Raw genomic sequence first — 27,973 nt, forward strand, 5'->3', positions numbered from 1 at the left:
TAGTTAACTATATAAAAAAATAAACTATATTTTACTAAGCCACCACCTATCCATGGTCTCAGAAACTGGAAATAATTACTTTTCAATGGCAGCTTCCAGAAGAAACTTTTCTAAGTTCTGGGGTCATGTATGGGACAATTAGTAGTGCTCTCACCGTATTACATTCCCATTCCTCCTTCAAAATTATACTGCTTTCTTATTTGCATAGCTATATTACCCATTTGCAAGCCTTGAAAAACTTGGCTGACATTTTGTATCCTAAAGGTCACAATTAACCAAAGCCAAAATATATATACAATATAGCAAAGTCCACTTTTGACACCACATAGGTTAAATATATATCTGAAGCGATCCTAATAAATCTGAGTCCTGTCTGAACATTGCCTAAGAAAGAGCAAACTCCTTAAACCTGCAACCTTATGTTGTATTATTATTATTATTATTATTATTATTATTATTATTATTATTATTATTATTATTATTATTATTATTATTATTATTATTATTATTATTATTATTAACTATTTCAGGGGAGGGAGGAGAACTTTCTTAATGTGATTCTGTCTCCTTCCTGTATTCTTTCTCTCCAGTTTCTCTTCCTCTATTGTTTTTAAGAATGCAAGTGATCTTTCTTTCCTTATACATATGTCTCTTACCTTCTCTCTTTTTTTGTCCCATTTCCCACCACCACCACCACCACCCACCCCCTCACACACATTCCTCTTCTAATTCCTCTTTTAATTTATCCCATCAGTCTTATCACTCACTCAACTTCCTCCTCTTCCCTTTGGTACAGGTCTTATCTTCTCCTTCAACAATACACTTCCATAAATGTTTGCCTGATATTTGCTAGTTCAAAAAGCATGTCCTTTGCCTCAGAAAAGGGTGCTGCTAAATCGGGTTAAATTCCCAAATTTTAGGGACAGATTGTTTAACAATGAAACCTCACGAAGTCAAAGTAAGCATCTACATCAAGTTTAACATTGTTATGATTATGAGATTCATTCATGGGTAGATTATATACAGCATCTCTCTATAGCTACACCCAGACAACACACAACATATGGGTTAATAAAAAGATTCAAAATACTGTAGACCACAGGCGACAAAAGAATATCATGCTACAAAAATCAGCTTTAATGAGCTCAATATAGTCTTTAATCCAAATAGTTCTTATAAATCCTCCCCCTTGTCTCAGTTCTGGGTGGTTGTCAGAGCTAAATAAGGTAGTAATGGGACTGGATACATTCAGATATCTCAAAATTGTTACTGGATCAAATCTGCCAAGCATCTAGGGCCGCCAACTTGGTAAAGAGGCAAAAAGGTTAAACTTTTTTTCTTATGGAATAACTAATGGGGTGTTCTGTGGTCTCTCCACTTACTTGATATCCCCCACTAAGATGGGCATGAACAGCAGTTTGGCAGTTCGGCCCAGTTTGACACAGCACCCGCTCAGGTATTCCACGGCACCTCACACTCCCCTCTCCTGCCTCCTCTGCTGCACACTCACCCATTCCCTGGCCAAAGCACTTTCCTTCCCCACCTCCTCAGCGTGATTGTGCACTCGCCGATCACAGCATGTGCTTCTCTCCTCTGCCTCCTCCCACTCATTCAGGACCAAAATCCTGGTTTCTCAGGACCAAAATCTCGCCAAAACCTTGCTGTGTTATAATGGTGGAAGGGAAATGACAGCAAATAGCACCTGATTAACAAGTCCCTGATTATACTCCTCACTGCATGCCAGCTAGGTGGCCTGGTGTACGATGAGAAATCCAAGCAGGGAGTCATTCATCGATGTCAATTTGCCCCTGTGAGTGATGTCATTTCCCATCCACCAGTTTAAACATACATGTGGATTTTGGCCAATGCTTTTTTTGGGGGGAACAGCTTCATGAATACTCCACCCAGAACAGTTAAAGTGTCCAGTCTGGCAGGGGGTGGCTTTGGGAGTTGTCTAACTAACTTTCCCCAATTCCGGGATTCAGCAAGACAGGTGTACCAAGAAATTCATGTATGTGCTGGCATTAGCAAGCCCTGTTCCTATCAGTCAGTCAGTCAGTCAGAAACCTTTATTGGCATACTGAGTACAGTAAAACAGACAAATACAATAACATACAACTAAAATGTTCACTGGGTAACGGGTAGGAAGGGCCAGCCAAGAGCATATTTAGGGCTCTTCATTCTGCGAGACCGTGCTACGACGTCTCTGCATGATGGCATATACGTATCTGGCAGTTGACAGGGTAAGTTCCTATATGAAAACTGAATCAGAGCTAGGACAAACACCTACTAAATGTTCAGGGGAAATATACACACAGGTCAAAATACAAAACAGAGAGAAAGATGAGCTCAATGCAAGGTACTCAAACTCTTCTCCCCACACATCCTTTCAAAAACAGTACAAAATAAATCAGACTGAGAACCAGTGACTGGTCCTAAATTCCTCTATGAGGGCTAGAACCTCAGTCTCTCAAGTCCCCATTCATCATTTTAGTAATGATGCCACTGCTGACTCATACAAACACATACAAAGCAAAATATCACAGAACCATGTGTTGGTCAGAGAACGTGCATTATTGCCTTCTAATTCCAGCAGCAAATTATACTGAATCTGGGGAATGCTTATTCTGTTCCACCACGAGAGCTTTGCAGAAAACTCTCCTTGATGTTTTACTAGTTGGTATCCGGTCAATGGGAATGCCTGAGTGACAGAAGAATATTTCCATTCTTTATTTGTTTCAGAATTCCCTAAAGCTAAAAATCTGTATAAAACGTAAACCCTAACTTCACAAAATTGTACAATCAAGCCACAATCAATCTGCTACATCTGCAAGTTTTATGCAGGCATTTCATTTAATTACAGTCATGCTGAATAAAGTGATTTCTGGCCTTTCATGTATTAGCACCTCCAAGTCTAACATCACACATTCTTGTCTGGATCTTGGAGCTTCAGCCCAACCATGGTAACACAAACACACGACCTTGCATTCCACTGCAAGAATGAAAATAAAGTTTCCTTCCAGTGCTGTTGGCTGCTCACAGTGCTTGAGTATAGTTGAAGATACAGACAAGTGTTAACCTCACCTAATTATACATGCACAGGAAACAGAAATCTTCATTTGTATACAGAAACCATGAAGCTTCTACAAATGTGACAAGAGAAGCAAATTTTTTTATCTTTTTCACAGTCTGCGCCTTAGTTTTTATCATGGGCATATTCTTTGGCTAATATTAGAATCATCTGAATACTAACATTATCAGATGTTTGTTATTCAAAAAAAGCATAATACAATTATCACAAGCTCACTACTAAGCTCAATTAAGATTGGTACAACTTAAATTGCAAACTAATCAAAATGATCAAGTTCAGTGGGAATTATTTTCAACTCAGGCATGCATCTGAGTGAACATACATAATGCCCGGCTATTCAAAATATTGCATATTTTTTCATTTTCTTTAGGTTGGACCCTGAACTAATCATGCCTAAGAATACATGCAATGGGGATATGTCCGCCAAAAGTAATGCAAATACAGTACCATTCATTTCAATGGGAGCATTCCAAGCATGACTTAAATGTGGCTCCAACCTACAGAAATAAGTTGTACCTTAAATATTGCTAGACTATGTGCAGTGTCTAATAAATACAACCTATACTGGTAGGTTTCAAATAAAAATTGAATATCACACATATACAGGATCTTTCTACTCTTGCTCATTCCTGTTAGAAGAACCTATGCATAATAATGATGGAGTTTCCCCCATAACTGGCAGATATAAAAGTAACAAAAAATATTCCAAGAAGAAACAAATATTTGCAGTTTTCATCTGTCAGTATAACCAACAGCACTGCAGGACACGTCTTTCCCAAACTGGAACAAACAACAAGTAAAAGGGATGGTGGACGTAGGTGAAGTCAATGCATCTCTGTTTGGTCTTCCCAAAAGGACAGGAAACCTGTACGTCCTAAGAAATTAATAGGCAGCAGAAAGACAGACAACAGGAATAAAACCTGTTTGGGCAAGTAGAACAGATTGTGGAACAAATAGAAAGTATCAGAAGTGGAATGGCCAAAGTGGAGATTAAATCTGAACACACATGCATGCATACATACATACAGAGAGAGAGGTTTAAAAAATAAAAAATTTAAGAACCATCATATCTGCAATGATGCTGCAGATTCATTCTTAACGTAAATCCTAACAGCTTTGCAAATGTAAAGATTTCTCTCTTTTTTGTTACATGCAATCCTTAATAAATTCAGTTTAAGCAAGACAATGTGCATTTTAAAAATGCAATCTAGTATTGTTCTAAAATCTGATATAATCACTAAAGAAAAGGCAGGATATAAATATAATTTAAAAAATAAATACCATTGCATTTGAAAATATAATTAACAATGTACATATGTGTTTTGTAAAACACACTCATATTTAATATTTCTCAAAGAACTAATTTCTATTCCTTCTGCCAATATTAAGCCATGAGGTCTCATCTAACTGGACCAGTGTAAAAGGCTGCTTAAATCATTTCGCTGCTGAACAGACATATAACAAATACATCCCATTTTGTGGCACAGAAGTTCTCCATAGCAACATTTACAAGGAACCTTGGCAACAAAGCAATGATACTAGGGTTCTCACCATTTTTGCCTATGCTTAAATTTCCTGAAAAATTATGAAGATACTTGCCTCCTATTCTTCATTTTGTAGTTTCACTTAGGAGGAAATCAACTTACCTATCTAGATCTCTATGTCTCTCTGCTTGCAGGATATATATAAATACATTCAAAATTATTTCCCCATCAATGAGTTACATTTTCAAATGAAGCAGGAACATCTCAAAACTCAAACACTTCTCAAACTTGAGAAAGTTTATATCCTTGCTAGTCCTAAAACATGCTGATCATGCTGGTGCATAAAGGCAGGATTGCAATTAAGAAAAGATAATAATTTTGCTCTGCTCTTGTAAGCAGTACAATAAATATTGCTATGAAGAGTTTGCATGCATGCCAATGAATTTGCTTGATGGCTAAAGAATGAGTTGATCAGTCAATATGGAACTCAAAAGAAAGACACACAGTGGCCAACCTTTTCCAACTGAACTTACGTCAGCTGCTAATTTTATTCATGTTGGTCCAAAAAAAAAGGGTCAGGGATAGTAAACAACAAAACACTGTGCAGCACTTCAAAGACTAACAGATTTGTTTCTACGTGAACGTTCATGGATCAACATCTACATCCTCAGACACAAGTAAATTTTGATCCACAAAAGCTCATGTGGAAACAAATCTGTCCTTTTTTCCTCCCCACTTTTTGCCAACATGCTGCAATGGAGTAATACAGCTACCTCTCTGGAAACTGATTTTATTCAGCTCATTTCACCTTTGCACCAGACAAATGAGGCAGGTGTGATATAAACATGTCTGAAACTGCCAGCAGGTATTACAGCCTCTCCCTTATACCACTAGGCATGTTTTAGACAGTACTTGATCAGGCAGCCGGCTGCATCTGCACTGCATTTTGCTTGCTTGAATGAGACTCTGCCCAAGTGCAACAGTTCCATCTGTACACCACAGGGCCAAGAACAGAAATTATTTTTCCATTTCTCTAAATTCCCAGTAAACAAACTGTTTAGTGCAAAGAAAGGAAGACGGTGGAGTGCAGACATACTTTCTTCTCCCAGGAACCTCCCCTCATCCTTCTGGGCTTGCGTTGTTCATGTAGTGCCCCACATGGCTGACCTCATCCACAGCACATAAGCCAAACTTGGGCAAGCAACATAATGTGGATTTTAACTATCCAAGCACAACTTCCACTGAAAATATGGAGTTGCAGCTGTATTAAAATCCACCAGAACCTAATCTGGGCATCCACAGTTGGCACAAATAAGGAGTACTGGGATGGTGGGGTGGAGGGAGGCCAGGGCAAGGAGAACAGAATGAAATATCCTGGAAGAAAACATGGCTAGAAACCGGAAGAGGAAGTCTACCATCTACCATTTTCATATTTTACGTAATCTTTTAGATTCTCACGACTGACCACAAGAAGTGGTAGGCATAAACATTAAACAACAGAATAAGATAGACTATCCATGACAAAAGGAGCATCTAAACAAAAAATAAACATAGTAAACATCATGATAGTCTAAAAATCTTGATAATTTTGCAGATAGTCACTATCACATCTAACACAGCAATTTTAGCACAGGTTTTAGCCAAGGAATGGCTCCACCAAAGAGCCTTCCTACACCATCTTCAGACAGTTCAGTCCAACATCTTATCATTACATTTATGTTGAAATCAATGCAACAGTTACCTAATACAAACTGATAGACGACCAACTCTAAACTTTTAAAAAATAATAATTCAGAGATGAACTCTGTCATATGCCCAAAACATTTGTGTTTTACGTATTTGCTGATCCACACACAGAAAATGATTTACAGAAACATCAAATTTCTGCTAATTAGCAAATTGATTTTAAAAATTCCAATTGTTTAACAGTAAAAAAAAAACAGTGCAACCCAAACTCCACTACATGTGGAAAGTTATCCACTGAAAAAACACACTAGTCAAGAGACAGTCCCTATTTTCACTTCTGATCACTCTTCACACATCTCAAATATTTTTTAAAAAAGTTCAATGGAGCCTTGAAGGAGGAGGTGTCTTGGCAAGGAACAAAAAGTAGCTTGAGGGAAAACATACTCCAAAAGATCATTGCCACTTTGTGCAATGCAAGGTGTCAAGTCAGGGTCAATCTCTTCATTACAGCTTGGTACTTAACACAATGACTTTGTGAAACAAACTCAGAAGTGCAAAAGGAAAATCTGCAATGGAGTAAATCAATGAAATCTTGCTCAATGCCAGGAAACTGATACAGATAACTTTTTCCTACAAAATATTTCACCATATTTGCACCCACCCAGAGGATCAATTCCAGAGGATCATGAAAAAATGCACACTAGGTAAAGGTTCCCCTTGACAATTAATCCCAGTCGTGTCTGACTCTGAAGAGATTGACCCTGACTTGACACCTTGCATTGCACAAAGTGGCAATGATCTTTTGTGCTCATCCCTGTTTGTAACCAAGGAGCCGGCCTTTGTCCACAGACACTTTCTGTGGTCATGTGGCTGGCATTACTAGACATGGAATGACATTATATTCCCACCAAGGTGGTACCTAGTCATCTACTCTCATTTGCATGCTTTCGAACTGCTAGATTGGCAGGAGCTGGGACAAGCAACGGGAGCTCACCTCATTGCGCGGATTTGAACTACCGACCTTCTGACTGGCAAACCCAGTGGCTCATCCATTAACCCGCAGTGTCCCCCACATCCTCAAAATGCACATTCCATTCCATATAATCCTATGCACATGCCGCTAAAATTATATCTTTGCTCCTGTCTCCTTCTGTTTGAACCCTGATTCTCTCCTCACACCTTAGAGCTCGCTTTGACAAAAGCTAGTTCTTCCCTCCACATTAATGACTTGCTAAGGATGTGCATGACCCAGACAGTCAGGTGCATAAGCTTGGGAAACAGAAACAGCTTTCCTCTCAAATTTACAGTGCTTTTGAGTTTTTAAGGCTTGGGGGAGCATAGTACGCACTCTGAAATGTAGTTATGGAAAATGAAGAAAGTGGGAAATGAGTAGCACCAGCACCAGCAAACAAAGCCAGGCCTCATGTTCAGAAAAGTACACAGGACCTGCTCCTCTACTACCTGAGCAATGCTTAAATTCTTTAAGGAAATTCTCTTTCCAAGAAGAATTCTACTGCCATTATCTAGCCAAAAGCATCTTGTTCATTTCGTGCTTTAACACTGCCATCAAGTAACATTTCATTTTGGTAGGTAACTATATTAATTTGTAACCAGCACATAAAAAGAGAGAAAGAAACAAGACAACAGCAATCGATTCCCTATTGACCCAGTTCTTCTGACTGAGCTACCAGGACTGCTACCAGCCCCTGATACACACTAAGACACATCTGCACAATACACCAGAACTATTATTCCCTATCAGCAAAGGAACTATACTGTTGTACCATTTCCATAGTTTGAAGCAGACTCACTGAAGTTTTGCTGGGAACAAAGACAACTTGGTCAAACTAGCCATTCTAATGGCTAGAAACCATCCACCAAAACAAAGCAGCATAAAAATTAATCCCTTCAAAACTAGCTGTACTTGAATTTCTATACCAATCATAATTTCTGCAGAACTGGAAACACTAGAATCCTACATCAAATCACTAAGCTGGAGGGAGAATACACCGAGAGGGCTTCTGAAACTATCTCATCCAGCTCTGCCCTCCAAGTGGCCAACCGGGGTGTCATGGGAAGCCTGCATTCAAAAAATGAGTACAATACCACTCTCCTGCCTGTGTTTCCCAGCAACTGGTAATGAACAGGGATAGAGAACATACTTGCCAAATTTGTTGTTCTCATCCATTTAGGTTGTCTCCACAAAGTTTGTGCAACATACCTCTAGGGGAGGTCTATAGAGAACTAGTGTCCTTTCTCTTAAGAAGCAAAGCATTTATGCAGCAATCACAAATTGCCTAGATGATTGTTAATAAAAAGAAAACACATCTAATATTCTAAATTTCAGAAAGTCTCTTTAAGAAAATATCAGTTGTGCAGTTATGCAAGATGTGAAGGTTAAGCATTTGTTTAAGTTACACAACAACTGAAATCCTATTGATGTAATGCCTGCTGAGGGTGTCATCAACAGGAGGTGATTTGTGGTAGTTAAGAACTTCCTACATTTCTCCTGCCACTTTTCCAACTCCTGTGTAACCCTTTTCATTGTACAGAAGCTGTGGGAGATGCAAGACAGAAGGAGGAAGACTTTAAATATGGAAAATTGCCAGTGAAAGAATGTTACAAACAGAAGGAGATTTTTAAGTCAAGAAAGACTTATTCCTTCTATCCCATTGCTCCCAGCTTCCATGAGATGAAAAGCATTGCACAGGATTTGAAAAAGCTATGAGACAGAATAGAAGCAGGGAATGTTTAACTACCAAATATCACTTTCTGCAGGTGACATCCCTTTCACAGGAACAAGTTACACAACAGAATTTTAGCCAATGTGTACAATCATGCTTTGATAGCACCAGAAAAAATATCTCACTCTCTTGGAGGCCGAGAAGTAAAAAAAAATCCAATCCCACATCCATTATATGGACTGCGAGGATTTTGCAGCTCAAAGATTGATATCCCAAGTACCGAAATGCATATTGGCTCTGATAACGAGAGTTAACATAGTAGCTACTGAAAGTCTTATTCTCTGGAAATGAGAGTTTTCGTTGCACCTCACTGTGCTTCTCAAAACAGATCACAATGATACAGTCGCTTTCCGTGAGCTACTGTAGAAGCCACCCACTCCAGAGAAGTAGAGAGAATATCTGCCACCGTGTGAATTTGTAATTCAACTGAACATCACTTTTTGTCAGCCTAAAACAATATGCAGTATTTTGAAGAACATCACACTTAAGGATACATGCAACTTGCAAATCATATAAACAGGAAACTGCAGGTGTCAAACAGAAATTTAACCAAAAAAATTATTTTTGCTTGTTGTCAAGAAAATGCAGCATGTTGTGCAGCAGTTGTTTTAGATTAAAATACTTCAAAATGTATGTTATGGCTTAGTCATGTTTTGCTCTGAACCACTGAAGGAGGCCCACAAAACACTCAAAAAAGCATCAAACACTTCAAAAATGCATCAAAAAATTGCTTACATCTGTCATTGTCATTTTGCCCAGCAATGGCATCATCCAAAGTGACAGACTTGGGCTTCTTTTCATTCTTTCCTTTCAAGTTTTCCCAGTCTGCTTGGCTGAATCTGCAGACCTCCAGGTCTTTGGTTGCTATGTGGCCTTCTCTCTCTTTCATCTCCAACTCTGAGAAGCGCATCATTGCACGCTAGAAAGAGAATTGGTATGAAAAAAAAGTCTCACAATAAGAGCTAATTCATGAACCTTACCTTATGAAAGTATTTCCAAAAGAAATGATCTGTTCAAAACCGAGGTTTGAGCTACATAACACTATATACAAAGTTTTAAAATCTTAGATATTGAATATGCAAAACACTCTATCTATACACAAATATATACACAGTTCTCTCAAACATAAAAATGTAAGCTTCATATAATATATGTATTTATTTATATATATATATATACATATATATATTTAAAATCATTCTGGGGGGGAGGTATAACAAGCAAAAAAACAAAAACTGCACAATGAGTAAAGAGGATCATGGCCCACAACTTCCCTTGTATACTTGGAAATGAAAGTTTAACTCAAAGGTTTATGCAAGATTCTAGTAATAAAAATTTGAAGAACTGACCTCACAGTAAGCAGCAGGTAGACATAAAATACTGTCCTCTTGTAATCCTTCCATCTATGTAATTAAAATGGGCACTCAATGGATCATTTAGATAATTTCATCCATTTTTATAAGCATCAACTAATTCTTTTCTTAACAATGCAAAACACCTTGGTCTAACTCATCTTTCCATAAGAAAACAAAAGTAACCTAAAATATTTGCCATCATTTAACATCAGATTCACTACACCTACTTGTCTACACTTCATTTTGCTTCGTCAAGAAATTGCACTGAACTTACTAAATATGGCTGCTACTCCTCTTTATCTAATGCCATTCACAGTATATTAATCTGAACCTCTGCCATTATTTTACTATTTTAGTACGCTGGCCAAATATAGGCAAAATACAGCGAACTATTTTTTCCTTGTCTTTTTAACACATCATGCATTTTTCAATCCCCTTTTGTGTAATTCCTATGAAGGTAGTAAATGGTTTAAAACACTAGTTGCAACATTTAACTCACATCTATTAAAGCTCAGCTACATCTGACTTCATAGCTGTACCCAAACATATGCAAGCATACTATATGCAGATATCATTGTGTCAAGAAGACTTAAACTTGTGCATTTATTCCCCAGCCTCTGTAATATATCAAATTCCATTCTTATCTGTGACCTTACAATAAAAGAATGCTTTCGTAGTTAAACTGCAGAGACTCACCTGCAGAGCTCGCTGTTCTCGACTCAGTTGGCTAGAATCTGCATACAGCTCAGTCGTAACACACTTGAATCGATCACCTACATAACCAGCAGAGTTTGCAATTCTCTTTGCCAGTTTCGATGGCTTAGGTTTCAAGAGTTTGCCATCATTTGAATCTGCTCCCTCAGTCCCATCTTTAGCATACGCCGGACTGATTTCGATTCTTGGCTGTGCATTTCCCATACAGAGCTGTTTAGCCTCATCGGGCGTTTTGCAAAAAGCCATGGGCAGGCCATCGTTCCCATGGGCAGTCTCCATGAACACAGAGGAAGGAGGAACTGGCAACCTCTCTCTGTTTTGGCTTACTGAAAGATCCTCTTTTCTTATGTTGAACATCAGTGGGTGTGGGCTCTGGGCTTGTTTAAAGTTGTAAACTTCATGGAAGTTGTTCTTCCCACATTCGTCTCTCATTACAATAAAATCTCTATGCTGAAAAGTTTGTTCCACTTTGTGCTTTATGGGATCATTCGTCTGATTACTGCTTTCAATAGGAAAATTAGGTTTTGACAGGTTTGCTTCACCCTTCACCTCTTGATCTTCTCTCAGTTCTGCAAAGGGATGCTTGTCACTTTTGGGAGTATTTTTACTATGACCTGAACTTTGGTGTGATTTCACATTTCTGTCTGTAGCAGGTACTTCGAATGGTAGCTTTGTGCTGTTTTCCAGTATCTCTGGCAATCTGTTTCTTAAAGGAGGGTCCTCATAACGGAGTCTTTCATGTGACCTAGATCTCCTTTCTGATTTTTCATCTTTTAGTTCCAAAGTTGCATGTGGTAACAACATTGGATGTACCATCCCCATACCTAATGCATCCTGATAGGTCATAAACTCACCTCTGGTAGTTGGCAGGCTGTATGGAATTGTAGGCTTGGGTGCCAGATGCCCAGGGAAAAGACTGCCATTGGGTAACAGAACTGGATGAGGATACACAGGTCCTTTTCCATGAAGAGACAAAGGACCTATAGCCAAACCTTCTGGAACTGGGTATGGCAGATAACTTCTTGGATAGGGCAATGGCGGAGATCGGAATGTATCATTTGGAGGGAAGAATAAGGAACTCGGTGCAAGGGTACTCTCATTTGCTTTGAAGATAGGCTCATGATTATTGCATTTAGCTGTCTTGTTACTGTGCTTTGAAGAGGAAAGTGCTGAAGGTTGTCCTATATGCTGTATGACAGATGCAGTGGTTTCCACAGAGTTGTTAGTCTTAGGGCAATCCGCGTTGGCATTCGGAGCTGGAGAAGCAGATGCTGGCCGACCTCCACTTGATACAGACCCTGAAATGTTACTAATGACTGCTTCAGTGCCTCCCATCCTAGGGCAAGAGGAACTTCGCTGCTGTGGTGTCACCCAGTCTAATGCCTTGTTTTTCAACTGTACATTTTTACCAGCATTCTCTTCACTGGGACCTGGACCAGGAACAACCCAAGAGGAAGGTGCAGTGCTAATTATCTCAGGTCTGTAGATAGGACAAGCATTTCCAGGAGAAATGGTTTCTTTTGGAAGATCACCTCCCGGTAAAACTAACCCACTTCCAGCCTGGCTATGAACTAACAGTGTTGGTGCCATTTTCTTAACATGGTCAGGTTTGGTTGTCTCCACATCAACAACTTTTGAGGACAAATCCAGTGGTTTGTCAATCGTATCTTTGGTAACAGTTTGTTGTTTCTCTAATAACGGAGGAGACCTGCTCTCCTTCCTGTCATGACCTGTTTTCCTTGCATGCATTGTTGGCTGCTGAGAAATCTCCCCTGCCTCATGCGTTTTGGGAGCTTTTCCACTAGAGACTCTTGGAAAATCACTGCTTACATTCATGTATGGCTTTGGGAGAGCAACTGAGGAAGGCGATGTTGAAATTCTGGAAAAATGTTTGTGGAACTCTGAATAAGCATCTCCAACCTGTGGTGGGAGATGGGCTCTAGGTGATGGTCTTGGTGAATGTGACAGCAGAACACCAGGGTCTGTTGGCATATTGCTAGTCACCGGCTTAGCAGATGGGACTCTGGGTGGTTTGGTGTTCTGGATATGCGGATAGGCATGAGAGTCCACAGTATTCCCAGGACTGACTCCCAACTTCCAAGACAAGCTTTTATCTTGACAGTGTCCTAGAGGAGGAAGTGCAGAAGATGCTGATGCAGCTGAGATCCTCATTGGGGAAGCCAACGAGGACGGAATGTGGGGAGCGACGTAATGGGAAGGCGGCAAGTATAAAAAACGTTCACCATTTGTACATACAGGTGAGTAAGTCAGATGCTGCGGCAAACTGTAATTGGACTGCTGAGGTAGCAAGGCCTTATACATGTTCAATGAATACTTATTTGGTGAGTCAAGAAAAGGATAAATAGCACCGTCCATGTAAGGATTTACCCAGGGTAACCTTAGGTAACTAGCACCATTGAGGTTAAGAGGACTCTGTTTGTCGCCTGAGCTTCTGTCCAAGCCTAAGGACTCCCCAGTTGGAACAGAATTCTTTTGTATTCCAGGTGGTGTTTTGTACATAGCACTGAAGCCATTTGGAGGCTTTCCAGCTACATTTTCAATTGTTTCGGTGGGATTAGCCTTGAACTGTAGCTCTGGATTTCTTTCAGGAGTGAATCCAAGGCCAGCAATAGCACTCGTAGTATCTCGAGGCTTTTCTGAGCCAAGTCCACATAAACTGGAATAGACAATACTACTGGGGACTCTAAGCCCTTCCCGCATAAGTCCAGACCGGTCCATGCTCAGAGCTGCAAGACTGTCAATGCGATGAACCGCCGTTGCATCCACCTTTGTAGAACAAGGAAGAGGTTACTTCGGCATTTAGTCAAAGTGGTACTCAAAGCTATAAATACATTTTAATTGACTAGAAACAACAGGAAGTGAATACATTTTTCCTTTGTTAAAAACAAATGTGAGGTGATTAAACTGATAAATGCGGAGGAATAAAGGAAATCAAACATTTAAAAATTATAGGCTGCTTCAGACTTGGATTTAAAAATCCTGTCTGTCACCTGACAAGCACGACAATAATAATAAAAAAAAGATTAACTTGATAGGCATCTAGATCCTTTCATATCCATCAAATGTCTGCAAGGATTCTGCCTTTAAATAATGATCTCCTAAAATCTTTGCTACTCAACCCACACTCCCATTAAAACAAACAGATTTCAACAAACTCGTCCTGTTTCAGCTTCTTTTGCCAGAAAACAATAAGCCAGGGAGGACAAGGGGCCATTCAAACAGCCTTGGAGGATTGCATGTAGCCCCAGAGCTATGTTTTGCCAACCTTTAAAATTCAGAGTATGCTCTTAGGAAAAATTTCATATTCAGATTTGCATACAGTATATCACATAACTTTATTTCAGAAATAAGACTAAATGACCAGTGAATACTTTCTGAATTCCTTTCCTCTGCTTACTGCTTGCTAAACATAACATTGGGTTAGCAATTTTACATACAATTACTGTACTTGGAACTAAGTTCCCCTATCAGAGGAACTGCCTCTGAATATTCACATACAGGACTGCATTATCAGTAACTTCAAAGACCAGCATCTCTGCAGAAGCTATTGCTTTCCCCATAGGCAACTGGCTTGCCTAAGACAGGTTGTGTAACCTCATCAGCTATATAACACTCCAGACAATCTTGGCTGGCTTCTCTCCTAACAGGCACAGTTGGGATTTGAGCTACCAGTCTCTGATTCCACAGCCAAGAGTTCCAAATCACTGAAGGATAACTCCTTAAGATCATTCATGTTACATGTGTTATGTGCCATTAAGTTGGAACTGACTTACAGCAACCCTAATATGGCTTTTAAGATCAGTGTGATATTTAAAGAGTGGCTTTACCAGTTCCACACACCATGAATTTCCATGGTCAAGTTTAACCACTGCACCAGGAGGCTCCACACACATAGGTGAGTACCCTGCAGAAATAATGCCTGGGAGTTTCTTTATCTCCTCTGATATAACACAGCTGTCTTCTGCTATTCTATAGAAGAAGGGCTGACAATACCACTCTTTTGAATTATATGCCACCCTTCCTCCAATGATCTCATTGTGGCATGCATATGGCTCTTAGACCGCCTGCTCTCCCACCATTACATCTATAGCTGAAACTCACATTGTGCTCCACCAATCCAAAGCTACAAATGGGCACTCAGAATTCATAGGCTTGGAAGGGAAAACGGCAACATACTATATACAGTATTATTCAGAACCACCATAGAAACAAATACTTGGTGGTTTAGCCTTTCAAGGTACTCAAAAACTAAAAATTAGTACAGTATAAGTAATTTTGATCATGACATTTGTTCAGGCCACAAATTAATTTTCTTAATACGATGTCTGAATGTCATATATGGATAGCAGTTTCAATGGTCCTATTGGTACTTAAATAATTTCTTTAAAAATACTTTCATCAACTGAACAATTATTTCCTTACCACACTGTGGTTCAGGTGATTTTCTTCCCTTAATTCCAGCCTGCTTTTTGAAGCATCTCCATCATTAACTGGGATTTTCCTATTTTCAAGAAACACACAAAAGAACTGACATATACAAAATGTTACAGCTTTTATAACTTTTTATTGCATATTTTCTATTAAAACTGTTTTAATTAGTACACTGCTAAGCATCAGATTTATTCTGAAATTCATTTCAAAATTTCTTCTGTAGCAGGATGGGCTAAAATGAAATGCTACTTTTTCGTTATGTATACAAAAACAACCCTATTAAGTACACCATATTTATGTACTACTTCAATAGGAAAAAGTGGTTGGGGGATAAGAAAACTAGCACATACTTCTAAAATCACATACAAACATCAGCTGTCCAATGCTGAAAAAGAAGCTACACATATGGGCCTTAGCAGCATTTCAGCTCAGGGACTTGTTATCAGAAAAAACACTACTAAAAAATGTACCTTCATGCCAGTTTTCAAATCTCAGGGACACAGCAGCTGACATGCAGCTGAAGGAAAGCTTCCTCATTACCCAAAAGAGCCAGACTCCATTCTATGATATTGCTAGCGGTTCTGTCCATTTTTAAGGTAAAAGCAACATCTACACTTTTGCCCAACTTTAACATACCATTGGTACAACTACACCTACAGGCATAGAAGGAAACAGAAAAGCGGCACGCTCGGCCTACATACCTTCCTTTCTTTCTTTTCATATGCATGTGGGTGTTGGGGATGTTCAGGGGACTTCCTCTCAGAAAACTCAGTATATGCTTGCAATGGAAGTCTGGCTGAACTGAATATGCTTATCATAATCAAGACTAATTTGATCCATTGGCTTCAATGGAGCTTTATCACAATTACTTTTCTCCCACTTTTCTCCCACTGGGGGCCAAACTTTCATATTTCTGCTAGCCTCTAACTGCTGCACAGATTATTTGTGTAATTTCGCTGACTGCATCATGTAAACCTTGGCACTCGTTCAAAGCAACACGAATCCAAGTTTTATCTTTTCCAACAACCATAATGAATGACATCAGCATCCTTCAGGATATATATCTGGAAACAAGTTCCAATCAGATTTAATTCCTAATAAATACATTTAAGATTCCGACTGTGTGCTTACACAAGAGAAGAGAGGGTAACCTTGGGAGCTAATTTTTTACAAGGCTCTTTCTAGTCTTCTGAGCATCACAGCTTGTCAAAATAGTAAGCCAGAGTCTAGTCTGCACTCAACCCACAGTCCTCCCTCTCTAGTCCTTGCTGCCTCTCAGATGACCTCTCCACTGAATGATCCGGATGAAGAAGGGAACTATCTAAGCCACACTAGGCAATGAGAAGGCAAATGACCTAGGAAATGCAGAAAACACTACATGCTTCTACTTTTCTGAATCATAAATACTTACCTGTCTTCATTAATGCCACACATGCGGACCCTCTCATTGCTCATCCAGCTATGAACATTGCCATACAGGGGAGTTGCAGAAAGCATGACGTCGCCTTAGAACAGAGGTCTTTCTTCACATATGTTTATAATCTGTTTTAAAATAAGAAAATGAGAGAAGATTGGCTTAAGAAGTGCAAACATCACAGTGGAATCACTGGCTTCTTTCCTGAAATTCAACTATGAATGCAGGATTGATAGGCTGATGGGAGATGCCTAGTTAAAACACGTGTAATAAAAGGAGCAAATTGAGACCACAAACAGGACTGATGGCATGGATCTTTTTCCCTCGTGCACATCTTGGAAATTAGCTCTAGTAGCACATTGTTGACAAATCAAGCGCCACTAGGCCCATCTCCACCAAGTAAGTTTCACTGGAAACAGAAAGTTATTACAGTATACAGCCGTGAACAAAACTCATCTGAATTGTATTGAGGTAGACACTTCCTTGTTAATTAAGCAAAATATATATTAGGAATTCATCCAGTTCCCTAATAACATAGTATACATTTATTCACTATTAATAAGAAGGTTGTACAGCAAAAGAATCGGATTTCCTTTTGTTTCCTTCAAGGAGAAGGAAATCCAGCAAACTGTAACTGGTACATTATTTACAGCATTTCTTTATCACCTTGTCATTAAAATTGCTAAAGACAAGAGATATATATAAAAATGCAGCTTTCAACAACAATAGTTAAGTCAGACAATGTACTAAAGAAAACAGCACTATGAAAAATCCATTCCAAACTGAATACTTTTAAATCATATATTTTTCAGCGGGATGCTCAGGAACATGGACTCTTCTACTGAATGTAAAAATATCTAACCTTGTTTGTTTGGGTAATTCCTCCACTTTTGAGTTTTGACCCTTGAAAAATACAAATAAATCACTTGCAATGTCATTATGGACCACTGTGGGGGCTTCTTTCCCCTATGTACCAAACCCACATCATCGAGAAATGTGTTAGCCCCCAGTGCCCCACTGAAGTCAAAGAAATCCAGCTTTGAAAGATCTTCACGTGTTCTGACCATCTCTCTCACTATTTTAAGCATTATTTTCTGTGTATGAAACTAGATAATGAAATAACAGTTAAGGTACAACTTGGAAGTCTCATCAATGTTAAGCGATGAGCTTCAGTGCAGTTTAATACTGTGCTGGAGGTGCAGAGTGTCTGCAGAGTTGGATCTGTGTCTGAAGAGATACTACAGGATGGAGTTTCCAGAGAGTTAGCCCTGTTAGTCTGTAGCAGAAAAACCAATCAAAAGTCTTCCAGCAGCTCAAAAACTAAAACTTTCCATTTGATATAATCATCAGTGGCCAACCTCCACAGTTCGCAAACGCTTGTGACAAATAATGAGTTTTGGACTTAAGGTGCTCTTTGCTGCTTTTGCTATGGTACGGAGAAGTCCACATAGGAAATCAGCAGAACCTGGGGTGGGAGCAGATAGCATCTGAAGCTGCTTGCACACACCAAAGAAATCGAAATACTGTATTCATTTAACAACAGCAGCAACGCAAATAAGCCTGTCTCCATTTTAAAGAAAGTTTTGAAGTATCCTGCTATCCATCCACAACAAAACTGCAGTAAGCAGGAAGGCCAGGCCCCCCCTGAACGGCTGGAATGCCACCGACAAACAAGAGGTCCTGATTTTTCACCCCAACAACTGAGTTTTCCTGGAGCAGCCGCAGCAGCAGCAGTTTTCATCCCAGCCCCAAAAGGGGTTAAAAATAGTAAGTAGGTTGGTAAGCTCTCCCCACCCCATGATTTGATTAAGTAACTAAACCCTGGTGGCTTTTACCATTGGAGCTGTTGTTGCTGTGCTGCTGCTTTGAGTGCTTTCAGTAATTCAATGACGCCTGCTCACTCCAGGGAAAGAAATCATTAGCGGGCTCACTGGAGAAGCATTAGCAGTCCGAAAGGATCGGCGCTGCGTGCAGCGGGGGAAGGCAGGTGAAAGGCAGCCGGATTTTCGCGTCCACCAACAGAAGGGCCTCGCCGGCCTTTATTCCCCTCCCGAACGAGCCATCTCCACCCGCATTAAATTCTAGTTTGCTGCATGAGTGAAGTGTCAGGACAAGCTGCGTTTTATTAACACGATTATCGCGGCGCATGATTTATTCCAGTGCTGGATTTTAATTGCTCTTTGGAGGTTCAGTCGTTTCTTTTGACTGAGCTTCAGCCTGCATCCCGCTGTTAAATGCCGGGTTAATAAGTAAGGGGAGCCTTTAATACACAGGATACCCCTCCACCTCTTCCTCTCGCCAAAATGAGAGAGAGAGAGGGGGACGGAGAAAGGAAAGTACTGGCACACACACAGAACCCCTCGCGAATGGCAGAAACCAGACCTTTTCCAGTAATATACAAGTGGGTAAGGGAAACACACTTTTAATAGGGAGGGCCCCACATTGAACAAATCGGGACCTACTTCTGGGTGAAACGTATTTAGGATCGCGATGCACAGCCGAAGTCGTGACACGTCCCATCCCCTTTGATACGCATACCCCTTTAGTCTTCCAGCGAAACGTACGGGTTTTTAAATTTGGGGTATACAGTACTTGGTTAATATTAGGATCAGATCTAGGGCAACGATTCTTCGACGTGTCTAAATCGATTAAGTTCCACGGGACTACCTGCGAGGAAAAGGAAGCACCCTCGATGCGTTTAGAGAAGGCCAAGGATGCGTGCGGACAAGCACGCTACTTAACTGAAATGCTTCTTAATATGTTCGATTCTCGGGGTCCAAGATCCTCACATTAACCCTTCTTACTGTGCAAAACGCGGAGGGAACCGAGGTTGTATTTCGCGCAGAGCCTCCCTGAGGCTAGCGTGGCCCTCAGAAACCAGCGCCAAGGAAGTCCGAAGCTCTTTCAAGCCTCCCTCTTCTGCTTACACCCCCCCCCCCCCATTTCTTAAAGAAGCCTTTTGTGCGGAAGCCCACGCACAGAACAAATGTACTTTAATGAAACCGCACATCCCCGTACTTTCGCTCCGCAGCAGGTAGCTTGCAGTAAGGATAAAGTTGGCCCGTGTTGCCTGGAGGTAAAGGTAGGGCACCCTTCTTCCTTTGGTTTTTCCCTCTCCCCACCATCTTCCCCACCACACAAGATCGGAGGAAATACTGTATTGCGCGATCATTCAAAAGGAGTTATTCCACGGGAAAGACGGGTTTCGCTGAACAGATTTACTGTTTTCCAGAGGCACCGCTCGTAATGATTTCAAATGGAGCAGTCGCAGCCTGGAGAGAGTGATTTGAGAGTTTTACATACGGTTTGTAGCCGCCCAGTGCGCTGCCTCCTCTGTAAAGAACGGACTGGACACAAAGTCCAAATAGATAGGGCTGCTTGATGGGAGCGGGGGGCGCCGCTCCCTCGCTCCTCCCCACTTTCTTTAAAGAAGTAAACACGCTGGGGAGGCTAATCTTACTTGTTAAGAAGGAGCAGGGCGGCTGCGCTTGGTTTCTTCGCTGGAAACGTATCGTTGCCATCCGGTGGGGGAGGGGGCTTATCAAGCAGTGTTGTTTTCCAAAAACGAGATAATACAGGGATGCTGTGCTCCGGCACACTTCTTTGGCGGCTCAGTGGGGGAATAGAGGACTAGCTTGGCAGAACCAGTGCACATTTCGAAGCGCGCTGTACAAGTGGAAGTTGCGCTCCAAATGTGAAGTGTTGCTCGCTGGGAACAGCGAAAGGTCAAAGGCACACTGCGCAACCAGCAGGAGTGAGCACGGCCGTCTTCCCGACAGTGGCAAAGTTTAAAAAGTATTTTTTTTAAAAAAGGAGGGGGGAACTATGTTGCTGTTCGCTGCAAAGACAAGCGTCTCTCCTTACTATTCCACACCACAGATCTTGCTTCGGGCAAAATCGTTTGCACAAAGGAACGCGGCTTGGATGGCCCGCTCGAGCGCTGAGCTGTTGCAACTGCAGAAGCTGCAAAATCACACACACACACACACCCCTCCGCCTTTGCCCTTCGTCACCGATGCACTCTGGTAACACGGGAAGACCCAAAGCGCTGATCACAGAGGGGGGGGGATCGTCACCGGGAGTTGAGGACGAAAGGCCTTTTTGGACGCCCGAGGAAGACTAGCTGGGCGTGTACGGCGGCCGAGCCGGTTCTCGGGAATTGTGCCAAGTACGACACACAAAAACCATGATTCTGTGTGATCTCCTCGGGAGGCGGGCGGGGCCAGATGTTTGCTCGTCTCTGCTCCTTTTCAGGGTCGCGCTTTCCAGTGGGATGCGTGCATACGTTATTTATAATCGCCGCCGCCCTGATGAACTTTTTGTGAACTGTTTAAAAGTGGAGGTCTGTTGAACAAACAGCGGCGCCACTGCCAGCCATAATTTCATTGCAACAAGCAACAGACTTTTTAACCCTTCAGACACCATTTGCTCAACCTTTCTTAGAAAGGCCGTCAAGGAAAATGAGTTCCAAAGTACAGTACAGGAAATACGTCGTAGATGTTACTTGCCATACATCAGTATGTTGGGTCGGACTGCTGGAAACTTCAGAGACAAGGTGCTCTTTCTCCTAGTAAGTAATCGAGTCTTTACTCAGTTCAAGGCAAGCATTTGGATATAGCGGCTTGATGTGGAAAGTCGATTGAAATCAAGGAAACTCGTTTCCGTCTTTGAAACCCTACCTTAGCCATACTTAATATGGCTCCCGTAGTAGTAGTAGTAGTGGTAGTAATTGCCATGTGTTCTCCGAACGAAGGCCTGTTGTGTGTAGTGTGGCTGGCTTATTAATCCTAGATAATTAACAAATGATTGTGAGGGTCGTGGATACTTTAAAGTAGTGAATGGGTATCTCGTTTCTAACGTTTTCGATGATCGTGTTTAAAATCGCAAAGTCCTCGCCCTAGGCCTGGAATTTAGTCTTTAGTCCTGTAGCGGTGTCAGGAGTTTCCTTGCGCCGCCACACACACACAAACAGAGAGAGAGAGAGATGGAGATGTAGCCAAGGGTTAGAGCCTCCCTTTCCTCCGGGCCTTTCACAGTTCCCTTCTCTTGCCTCCGTGAATCGTCCTATTATATAACATCTATCTTTGGCAATGCTGCGATATGCTTCATAAAATTTGGAAGAGGCGAAAGGCATGGGGGAGGCAGAATGAAGACGATACGAGACCATAAACGGTATAGACAAAGAGGAGCCACTCTTGCAAAGAGAAAAGGGAACCTTTTCTGCGTTCTTTCCTCCCCGGTGGTTCGGAGAGCCCCGCGGTTTGCACGGAGCTCGCGCACGCGAACCAACGTGGCTAGAGTGACGATGAGCCTGCGGTAGCTGCCGCTTTGTCCGTACGGTACCAGCCAAAGCTGGGAAGCACCCCTGCGGGGAGGCGGCGTGCGGAATCGCGCAGCACCGCCTTGGGAACTCGGCTCGCTTGCTCTGCGAGGTTGTGGTCCAGGGGCTGCAAAAACCAGGCTCCAAGTGCCAAATAGGCCACGGAATTTCCTTTCCGGAGGTATCGAGCTGACAAAGCCGCCAAGCTTCTGCTCGAAAGAGAGGGAGGTAAACTGCACGACGGGGCTCCGCTCCAGAGGGAGGGAGGGACGGAGGGCTGCGTGCGTGAGTGAGTGCAAAAGATCGTGCAAGCGGCAACCTGCTCTGCCGTGTCTGCTGCCGAGCGGAGCCTCCCTTCCCCCCGCCCGCCCGCCCGTCGCGCTCAGGTTACAGGGCAGCCTGAAAAAAGCAGCCCCGGCGCTCGCTCGGCGTGTCTGGCTGAACACCCAGTTCTCCGGGCACGACTGGCTGGCCGCCGCTCCGCGCCGCGCTGAAGCAAGGCAACGCAGGGCCCGGCTTGGCTGTTGGAGGCTGCTCTCCCGCCTCCGTTCTTTATTTCTTTCTTTCTTTCAAAAAAGGGGAACGCTTGCCGTCTCCTCGCAACGGCAACAGACTTTTGGCAGCCTCTGACGCCAGGGGCTGCTGCGGGCAAGGAAGCAAAAAAAAGTTTTTCTAGCACCCTCCTTCGGCCTTTGCAAACTAGAAAAACCTGATGCCCGCGGCCAGGGCAGAAAGGAGAAGAAGGGCTTGGATCTCGTTTCCCGAGGGAAGGAAAGCGGGGGTGGGTGGGTCATCGGGAGGCCACGGAGAGGGCCCTGCCTCTCATCTCCTCCCGTCCGCAGGACTCGCTAAGAGAGGACGCCCTTTTATTGCGAGACGGAAAGCCCTACGAAGGCGAAAGCAGCCGAGGAGGGGAAGCCGCAGCCGGGCTTGGGCAGCCCGAGCGAGTGAGGAAGGAGGGAGGGAGAGAGAGAGAGAGAGACTGCTGCGAGCGCCCGAGTTCCCTTTTGGCGCCTTTACTCTTTCCACCTCCAGCTCCGCTTGGCAGCCCGCCAGTTTCCACTGCATAAACCACAGAGCCGTCGTCGGCTGATCTACAGGCGGCTCTAGCTTTAGCAAGTCAGCTTCGCGGATGGTTAATCCACAAGGAACTTCGTGGCACCTTAAAGGCTCGGAAGTTTTATCTGGCATAAGCTTTTGGGGACGGTGGCCCACTTTTTCAGATGCACTCTGAAGTCAGATTTTGCTGCAACAGCCTCTCAGGGCTAGTCTGGGAAATGTACCCACGGTTAGTGTTGCCAGGTGATAATAGGGGTCAGCACGTGGCGCTGGCTGAGGGGAGCAAATAAGGCCCACATTAGAAATCTACGTTCCAGAAGGAGAAAAATTAAATAGGGAAGACTCTCTTCACTATTTATTAAAGGTACACTAAGGATAAGCCGCCTCCTGTCATTAATCCACTCAGCCCCTCCAAATGGGCATGTAATGGCAGCTATATCGCGGTTTTTCCTCCAAAGAGGATACGTGATTTGTAACAGCACGACAATGCACTGGATGGGGGGGGAGGGGGTTTGAGCACGTGTTCGGTCTGCTCCTCTGTGTATCCTTCTCTGGTCAGTGCGACATTCTACCCAATCCTCCAAACTTATCTTCATTCCATTCTGGCCCTTTTCCTTTCAGGTTATTTACAAATAACCGCAGTGTAGGACAGTTGCGGCAGCTCCTGCCCATCTTTAGCGAACGATGGTATTTCGCAAAATATTCAATATTTTTGTGCTGGCCGCAAATAAACTTCCAATAAATGGTTAATAAGGCTGGTCGTCTAAATTCAAATAGGCGGCTGTGGCGCAGAAGGGAAACTGCATTACATACATGGCTTGAAGTGTGTTGTGAGAGGAAGCTAAATCTCGGCTGCGCGGACGGGGTGGCGGGTGGGGAACGGAGGCGGCTGACCTTTAGCCGAGACGTGTGGCCTTTGGTTTGACCATACAGCGAACTACAGTGCTCTTGTTTGCAAGGTTTTAAACTGATTTAAAATATATGCACGGGGGCGGTGCACAACACAACCGTCTGACGAAGCAAAGCCTTGCGGTGGGGGGAGGCGGAGGGAGAGAGATCGCGCGGAGACTCTATTTTTGGGGTTTTAAGCTTCCTCTTTCTTCCGCAGGATCAAGTTTTCCCTTGAGGCTTTCCGGCCCGTCACGTGCGGGCGAGGCGATCCGGACTTTCCTCCCATGTCAACAAAACGCCGTGCAGGCGTTTCAGGGCGACTCCGGCGGCTACCCTGTATCCAGTGCGTAGGCGACAGCACGAAGCGAGGAATTCCTGGCCCACGACACGCGCAGATAAAACACGAGGCGGGGAAGGGAGAGAGAAAAGTGCTTTTTCCCGGTCTCTTTTTCTACCGGAGAATGCTGGCTTTCACAGGAGGAGGAGGAGGAGGCGGCGGCAGGAGGGGCCGTCACTACTTGGCAATCGTCTTGACTGCCTGTGCGCTTCAGAAGAGCGGAGGAATGGGCTGCCAAGGAGGACGCAAGGAAGGCGGAAGGACTCCCCACTCGCGGCCAACTTCCGTGTAACACCAGGAATGTAAAGAGCTTTCCTGCCCCTCCCGGGATGTTCAAAGGAGTCCCGGTTACCTTGGAAAAGGAGGAGACAGAAGGTGGCGAGCTTCAGCCATCGCCTGCATAGACGAGACTCCGGACAGAGACCGTCTGCTCACCAGCCGTGTTTTCTTCTCCCTCTCTCCCTCCCCCTCCCCGCCCCCGCCTCTCCTAGTCCTTTGTCGGATCACGCCTCGCAGCTCGGGACAACAGTTCCACACAACCACCGCCCAGAGATCCTTCCCCCGTCGAGTTTCCTTTCTCCATAAACCGGGCAGCAACACACTTTGACTTAACTCTTTCCTCGCCACTTGCATGCAAAACTTGCGAATGTGGGATGCTGCTGGGGAGCGGGGAGAGAAGGGAGGGGAGGCCGTCAGGAAAGGTAAAATGGCTGGCCAGCCTTCAGACAACCTTGCAGCCCGCCTCTCTTACACCTCGTCTCTTGTCAGCTATTGACGCCATGTGGGGAAAGAGCGCCCCCGCCCCGACTCAACGTGTCTCTCTCAGACCCGTGAAAAGCTGCGGGGCACTTTTGTTCAAACCAGTATACTTCGTACGTGGCGAAAAATGGAGGCCACGAGGGACAAATACAGATGGGATGCTTTGTTTTGCTTCCAGTGGAGCGTGACTGCAGTTGCATGAAAAAGAGGACGGCTTCGGCTGCAGACCCACGCTTCTCTGGAAGGATGCCGCTCGGAATTCACTGGGATTTACTTCGGTGTAGGCATCATAGGATTGTATTGCCACTCTACCAAAGGAGAAGAAGGAAGCCCCTGGAAAAACTGCTGCCAGGCGACTTAGTATCTCGCGATTATTTATGCTCCCTCACCCAGCCACCAACCCCCACACAAGCGGCGCCCGTTAAAATCTAGCTCCCAGATGAACAAGAGACAGCACGGACAAGTTCGCCGCCCACTCCCGCGACACTCCCTCCCCCTTCCAGGGTTAGAGAGGTGAGCACACCGAGGGCGGAAGGCGCTCGTTCCGTCTGGACTCGAGCCCGCCCTGCCCCACAACCACCTCCTCAGACTGCCTTCCGCGGCTCTCCGCCAGGCTTTTAGCCCCGATCAATTGAGTCCTCCTCGCTCTTTTCCTCTTTGATCTCCCGGACCAGCCGCGCCATTTTAAGCAAGCGCAGGCTCGGCAGCGAGGTGGCTGCTGCTGCCTCCGTTCTGTTCCTTTCGGAGACGGCAGGCAGCGACAGAGGCGGCGTGCTGGTGGTGGTGGTGGAGGTGGAGGAGCAGCACTGGTAGCAGCAGCGCGCCGCGGAAGAGCCCTACAGCCACCCAGCCAGGCTGCTTGGCACAAACATGCGGTTCAGGTGATTAAGGAACGTGTTTTCCTCTTGTGTCAGCCAAGTCAGAGCTCGGGAAAACGCAGGGGAGGCCTCGCTGGCCTCCGCCGGCGCCCGCGGCCACACGCCTGTTAACCCTTTGTAGGCCTCGCCGCCTCAGAAATCGAGGCGCGCGGGGGGGGGGAGCTTCCCTCCAAAGCATTAAAAGGAGGCCTTAAAAGGAGAGGGCTGAAGGGGATCCCCACCCTGCTTTCGCCTCTCAAGGACCAGCAAGGAGAGGAAAACCAAGGACTTGTTTTATGTGGTTGTGGATTCGGGTGTGAATACAGTTTCAGCAAAAGCGGAGCAGTAAGTGGGGGGATCCCAATTTTAAGGGGAAGTTCCGTGCGCTCGGTTCGGCCAGAATCTTATGTTTTTAGAAATCTACTTTTCTGATTTAATAGGGAAATTCATTTGAGAAAGAGATGGGCGCAGCAGCATCGATATGTAACATCTAAGTCGTACCTACACTATACATACAGTACGTATGCGTAACATTGCCATATGATGAATACACCAAAGGCCTATTCCGGGAATAACGAATCAAGCGACAGACTCGTTTGGCCCACGCCCTGTGGTTTATAAGCGCCAGGGTTTTGCACGCACGCACGCACAGCGGTTTCTCCACGCATATACACACACACTCATGATTAATGAGTTCCTCGCCCTTTCTTCCTCTCTGGCCGCCTGAATTTGCCAGCACTGCTCTTACCGGCATACTCAGCTCAGCAGCCGGCTCGGTTATTTCACCGGGGAAACAAGTAGATATTGATCACGGACGAGTTGATTTTGCTTAATTGTGGCTGACAGTGCCTGTGGTTTCCTCATTTACGGAGCAATAGCATCGAGGGTCTGATTGATTGGGAGCACAGCGCCTCCCACTCCCTTTTCCCTCGCCAAACACAGAGAGAGAGACCGCCGCGCCACCTCCGAGTGGAACCTGTGTGAAGGCAAGTCCCCCGGGAGGGGAAAAGAAGCAGCTTCTCATTATTCAGCAAATGGCCGGCGCGCCGACAGCAAGAGATTCAGCCTGGTTGGTTTGCTGTCGAGCGCTCTGCCGAGCTTAACTAGCCTTAAATCCTCCTGCTCTCTCTCCCGCCGCCGCCCCCCCCCGTCCTCGTCTGCCTGCTTTTTCCTGCGTCGTCGGCCCCTTCGCCTCCACAGCCTCCGTCGCCGCCTCCACGAGATTGGTTCGGGAGTTAAGCATTTGCGAGCGGAGACTGGGGGAGGGGAAGGGCGCCATCCTGGCTTCTGGGAAACCACTCGGTAAGTTGAAGCCGCTGTCTCCCTCTCTCCCCCCCCCCCGCGCCCACCGGGCCAAGAAGTTACTTCGGAGCGACATTCGTGTTTCAATGAAATGACGTGACAACAAACCAGTTTAAGGCGCAATCCGACGCAGCCCACCCCCTGCGCAAGTCTCACTGAAATTAATCGCTCGCGGAGGGTCGTCCTGAGCCGCCTCAGAGAGGCCTATGTAAGAAAAACATTCCCACTGAGTCGGGCCCCCAGCCCTCCGTCAGGGAGGGGGAACCAGCATCAAATCAAACGTTATCCTTCCTGTATAAAACTCGAACCAGGAGCTGTCTCTGTGGCGAGGTCTTCAAGGGGGGGAAATTGCACCTGGAAACGCGCGTTTTAAAGGACTTGCTTTAAATTCTTTAAACAGCACAGCGCCCTTAGAGGACCGATGTCGCCGCCGCCTCCAAGCCCGTTGACCCGCGATAGTTTCACTTTTCCTTTATAATCTGCGACTGCCTCCCCCCACCCCCGTACC

The 27,973-nt window shown here is 44.2% G+C and overlaps 1 protein-coding gene and 1 long non-coding RNA gene across 7 annotated transcripts in view; one reads left to right on the forward strand and one right to left on the reverse strand.

The window, feature by feature from the left end:
• The window catches only part of BCOR (BCL6 corepressor), a 125,854-nt gene that overhangs the window by 26,664 nt on the left and 71,217 nt on the right, over positions 1-27,973 (reverse strand). For 4 of the 6 annotated variants that reach the window (XM_078390494.1, XM_072994232.2, XM_072994231.2 and 1 more), the window contains 5 exons: positions 16,938-17,068; positions 15,518-15,596; positions 11,057-13,861; positions 10,355-10,408; positions 9,741-9,924 (listed from right to left, as the gene is read on the reverse strand). In XM_078390494.1, coding sequence (XP_078246620.1) covers positions 9,741-9,924; positions 10,355-10,408; positions 11,057-13,861; positions 15,518-15,596; positions 16,938-17,023 — 3,208 coding nt within the window. In that variant the 5' untranslated portion in view covers positions 17,024-17,068. Of the gene's footprint in view, positions 1-9,740; positions 9,925-10,354; positions 10,409-11,056; positions 13,862-15,517; positions 15,597-16,937; positions 17,069-20,243; positions 20,353-27,973 lie in introns of those variants that run through there. The other 2 variants (XM_072994229.2, XM_072994230.2) reach the window with 2 other exon arrangements.
• LOC140705695 (uncharacterized) lies at positions 20,336-26,742 on the forward strand. Its single transcript, XR_012085160.2, has 2 exons — positions 20,336-21,510; positions 24,428-26,742. It is a non-coding gene; the product is annotated as an uncharacterized LOC140705695 (long non-coding RNA).

This window comes from Pogona vitticeps, chromosome 3 (assembly GCF_051106095.1).
Source record: "Pogona vitticeps strain Pit_001003342236 chromosome 3, PviZW2.1, whole genome shotgun sequence".
NCBI classification, from domain to species: domain Eukaryota; kingdom Metazoa; phylum Chordata; class Lepidosauria; order Squamata; family Agamidae; genus Pogona; species Pogona vitticeps.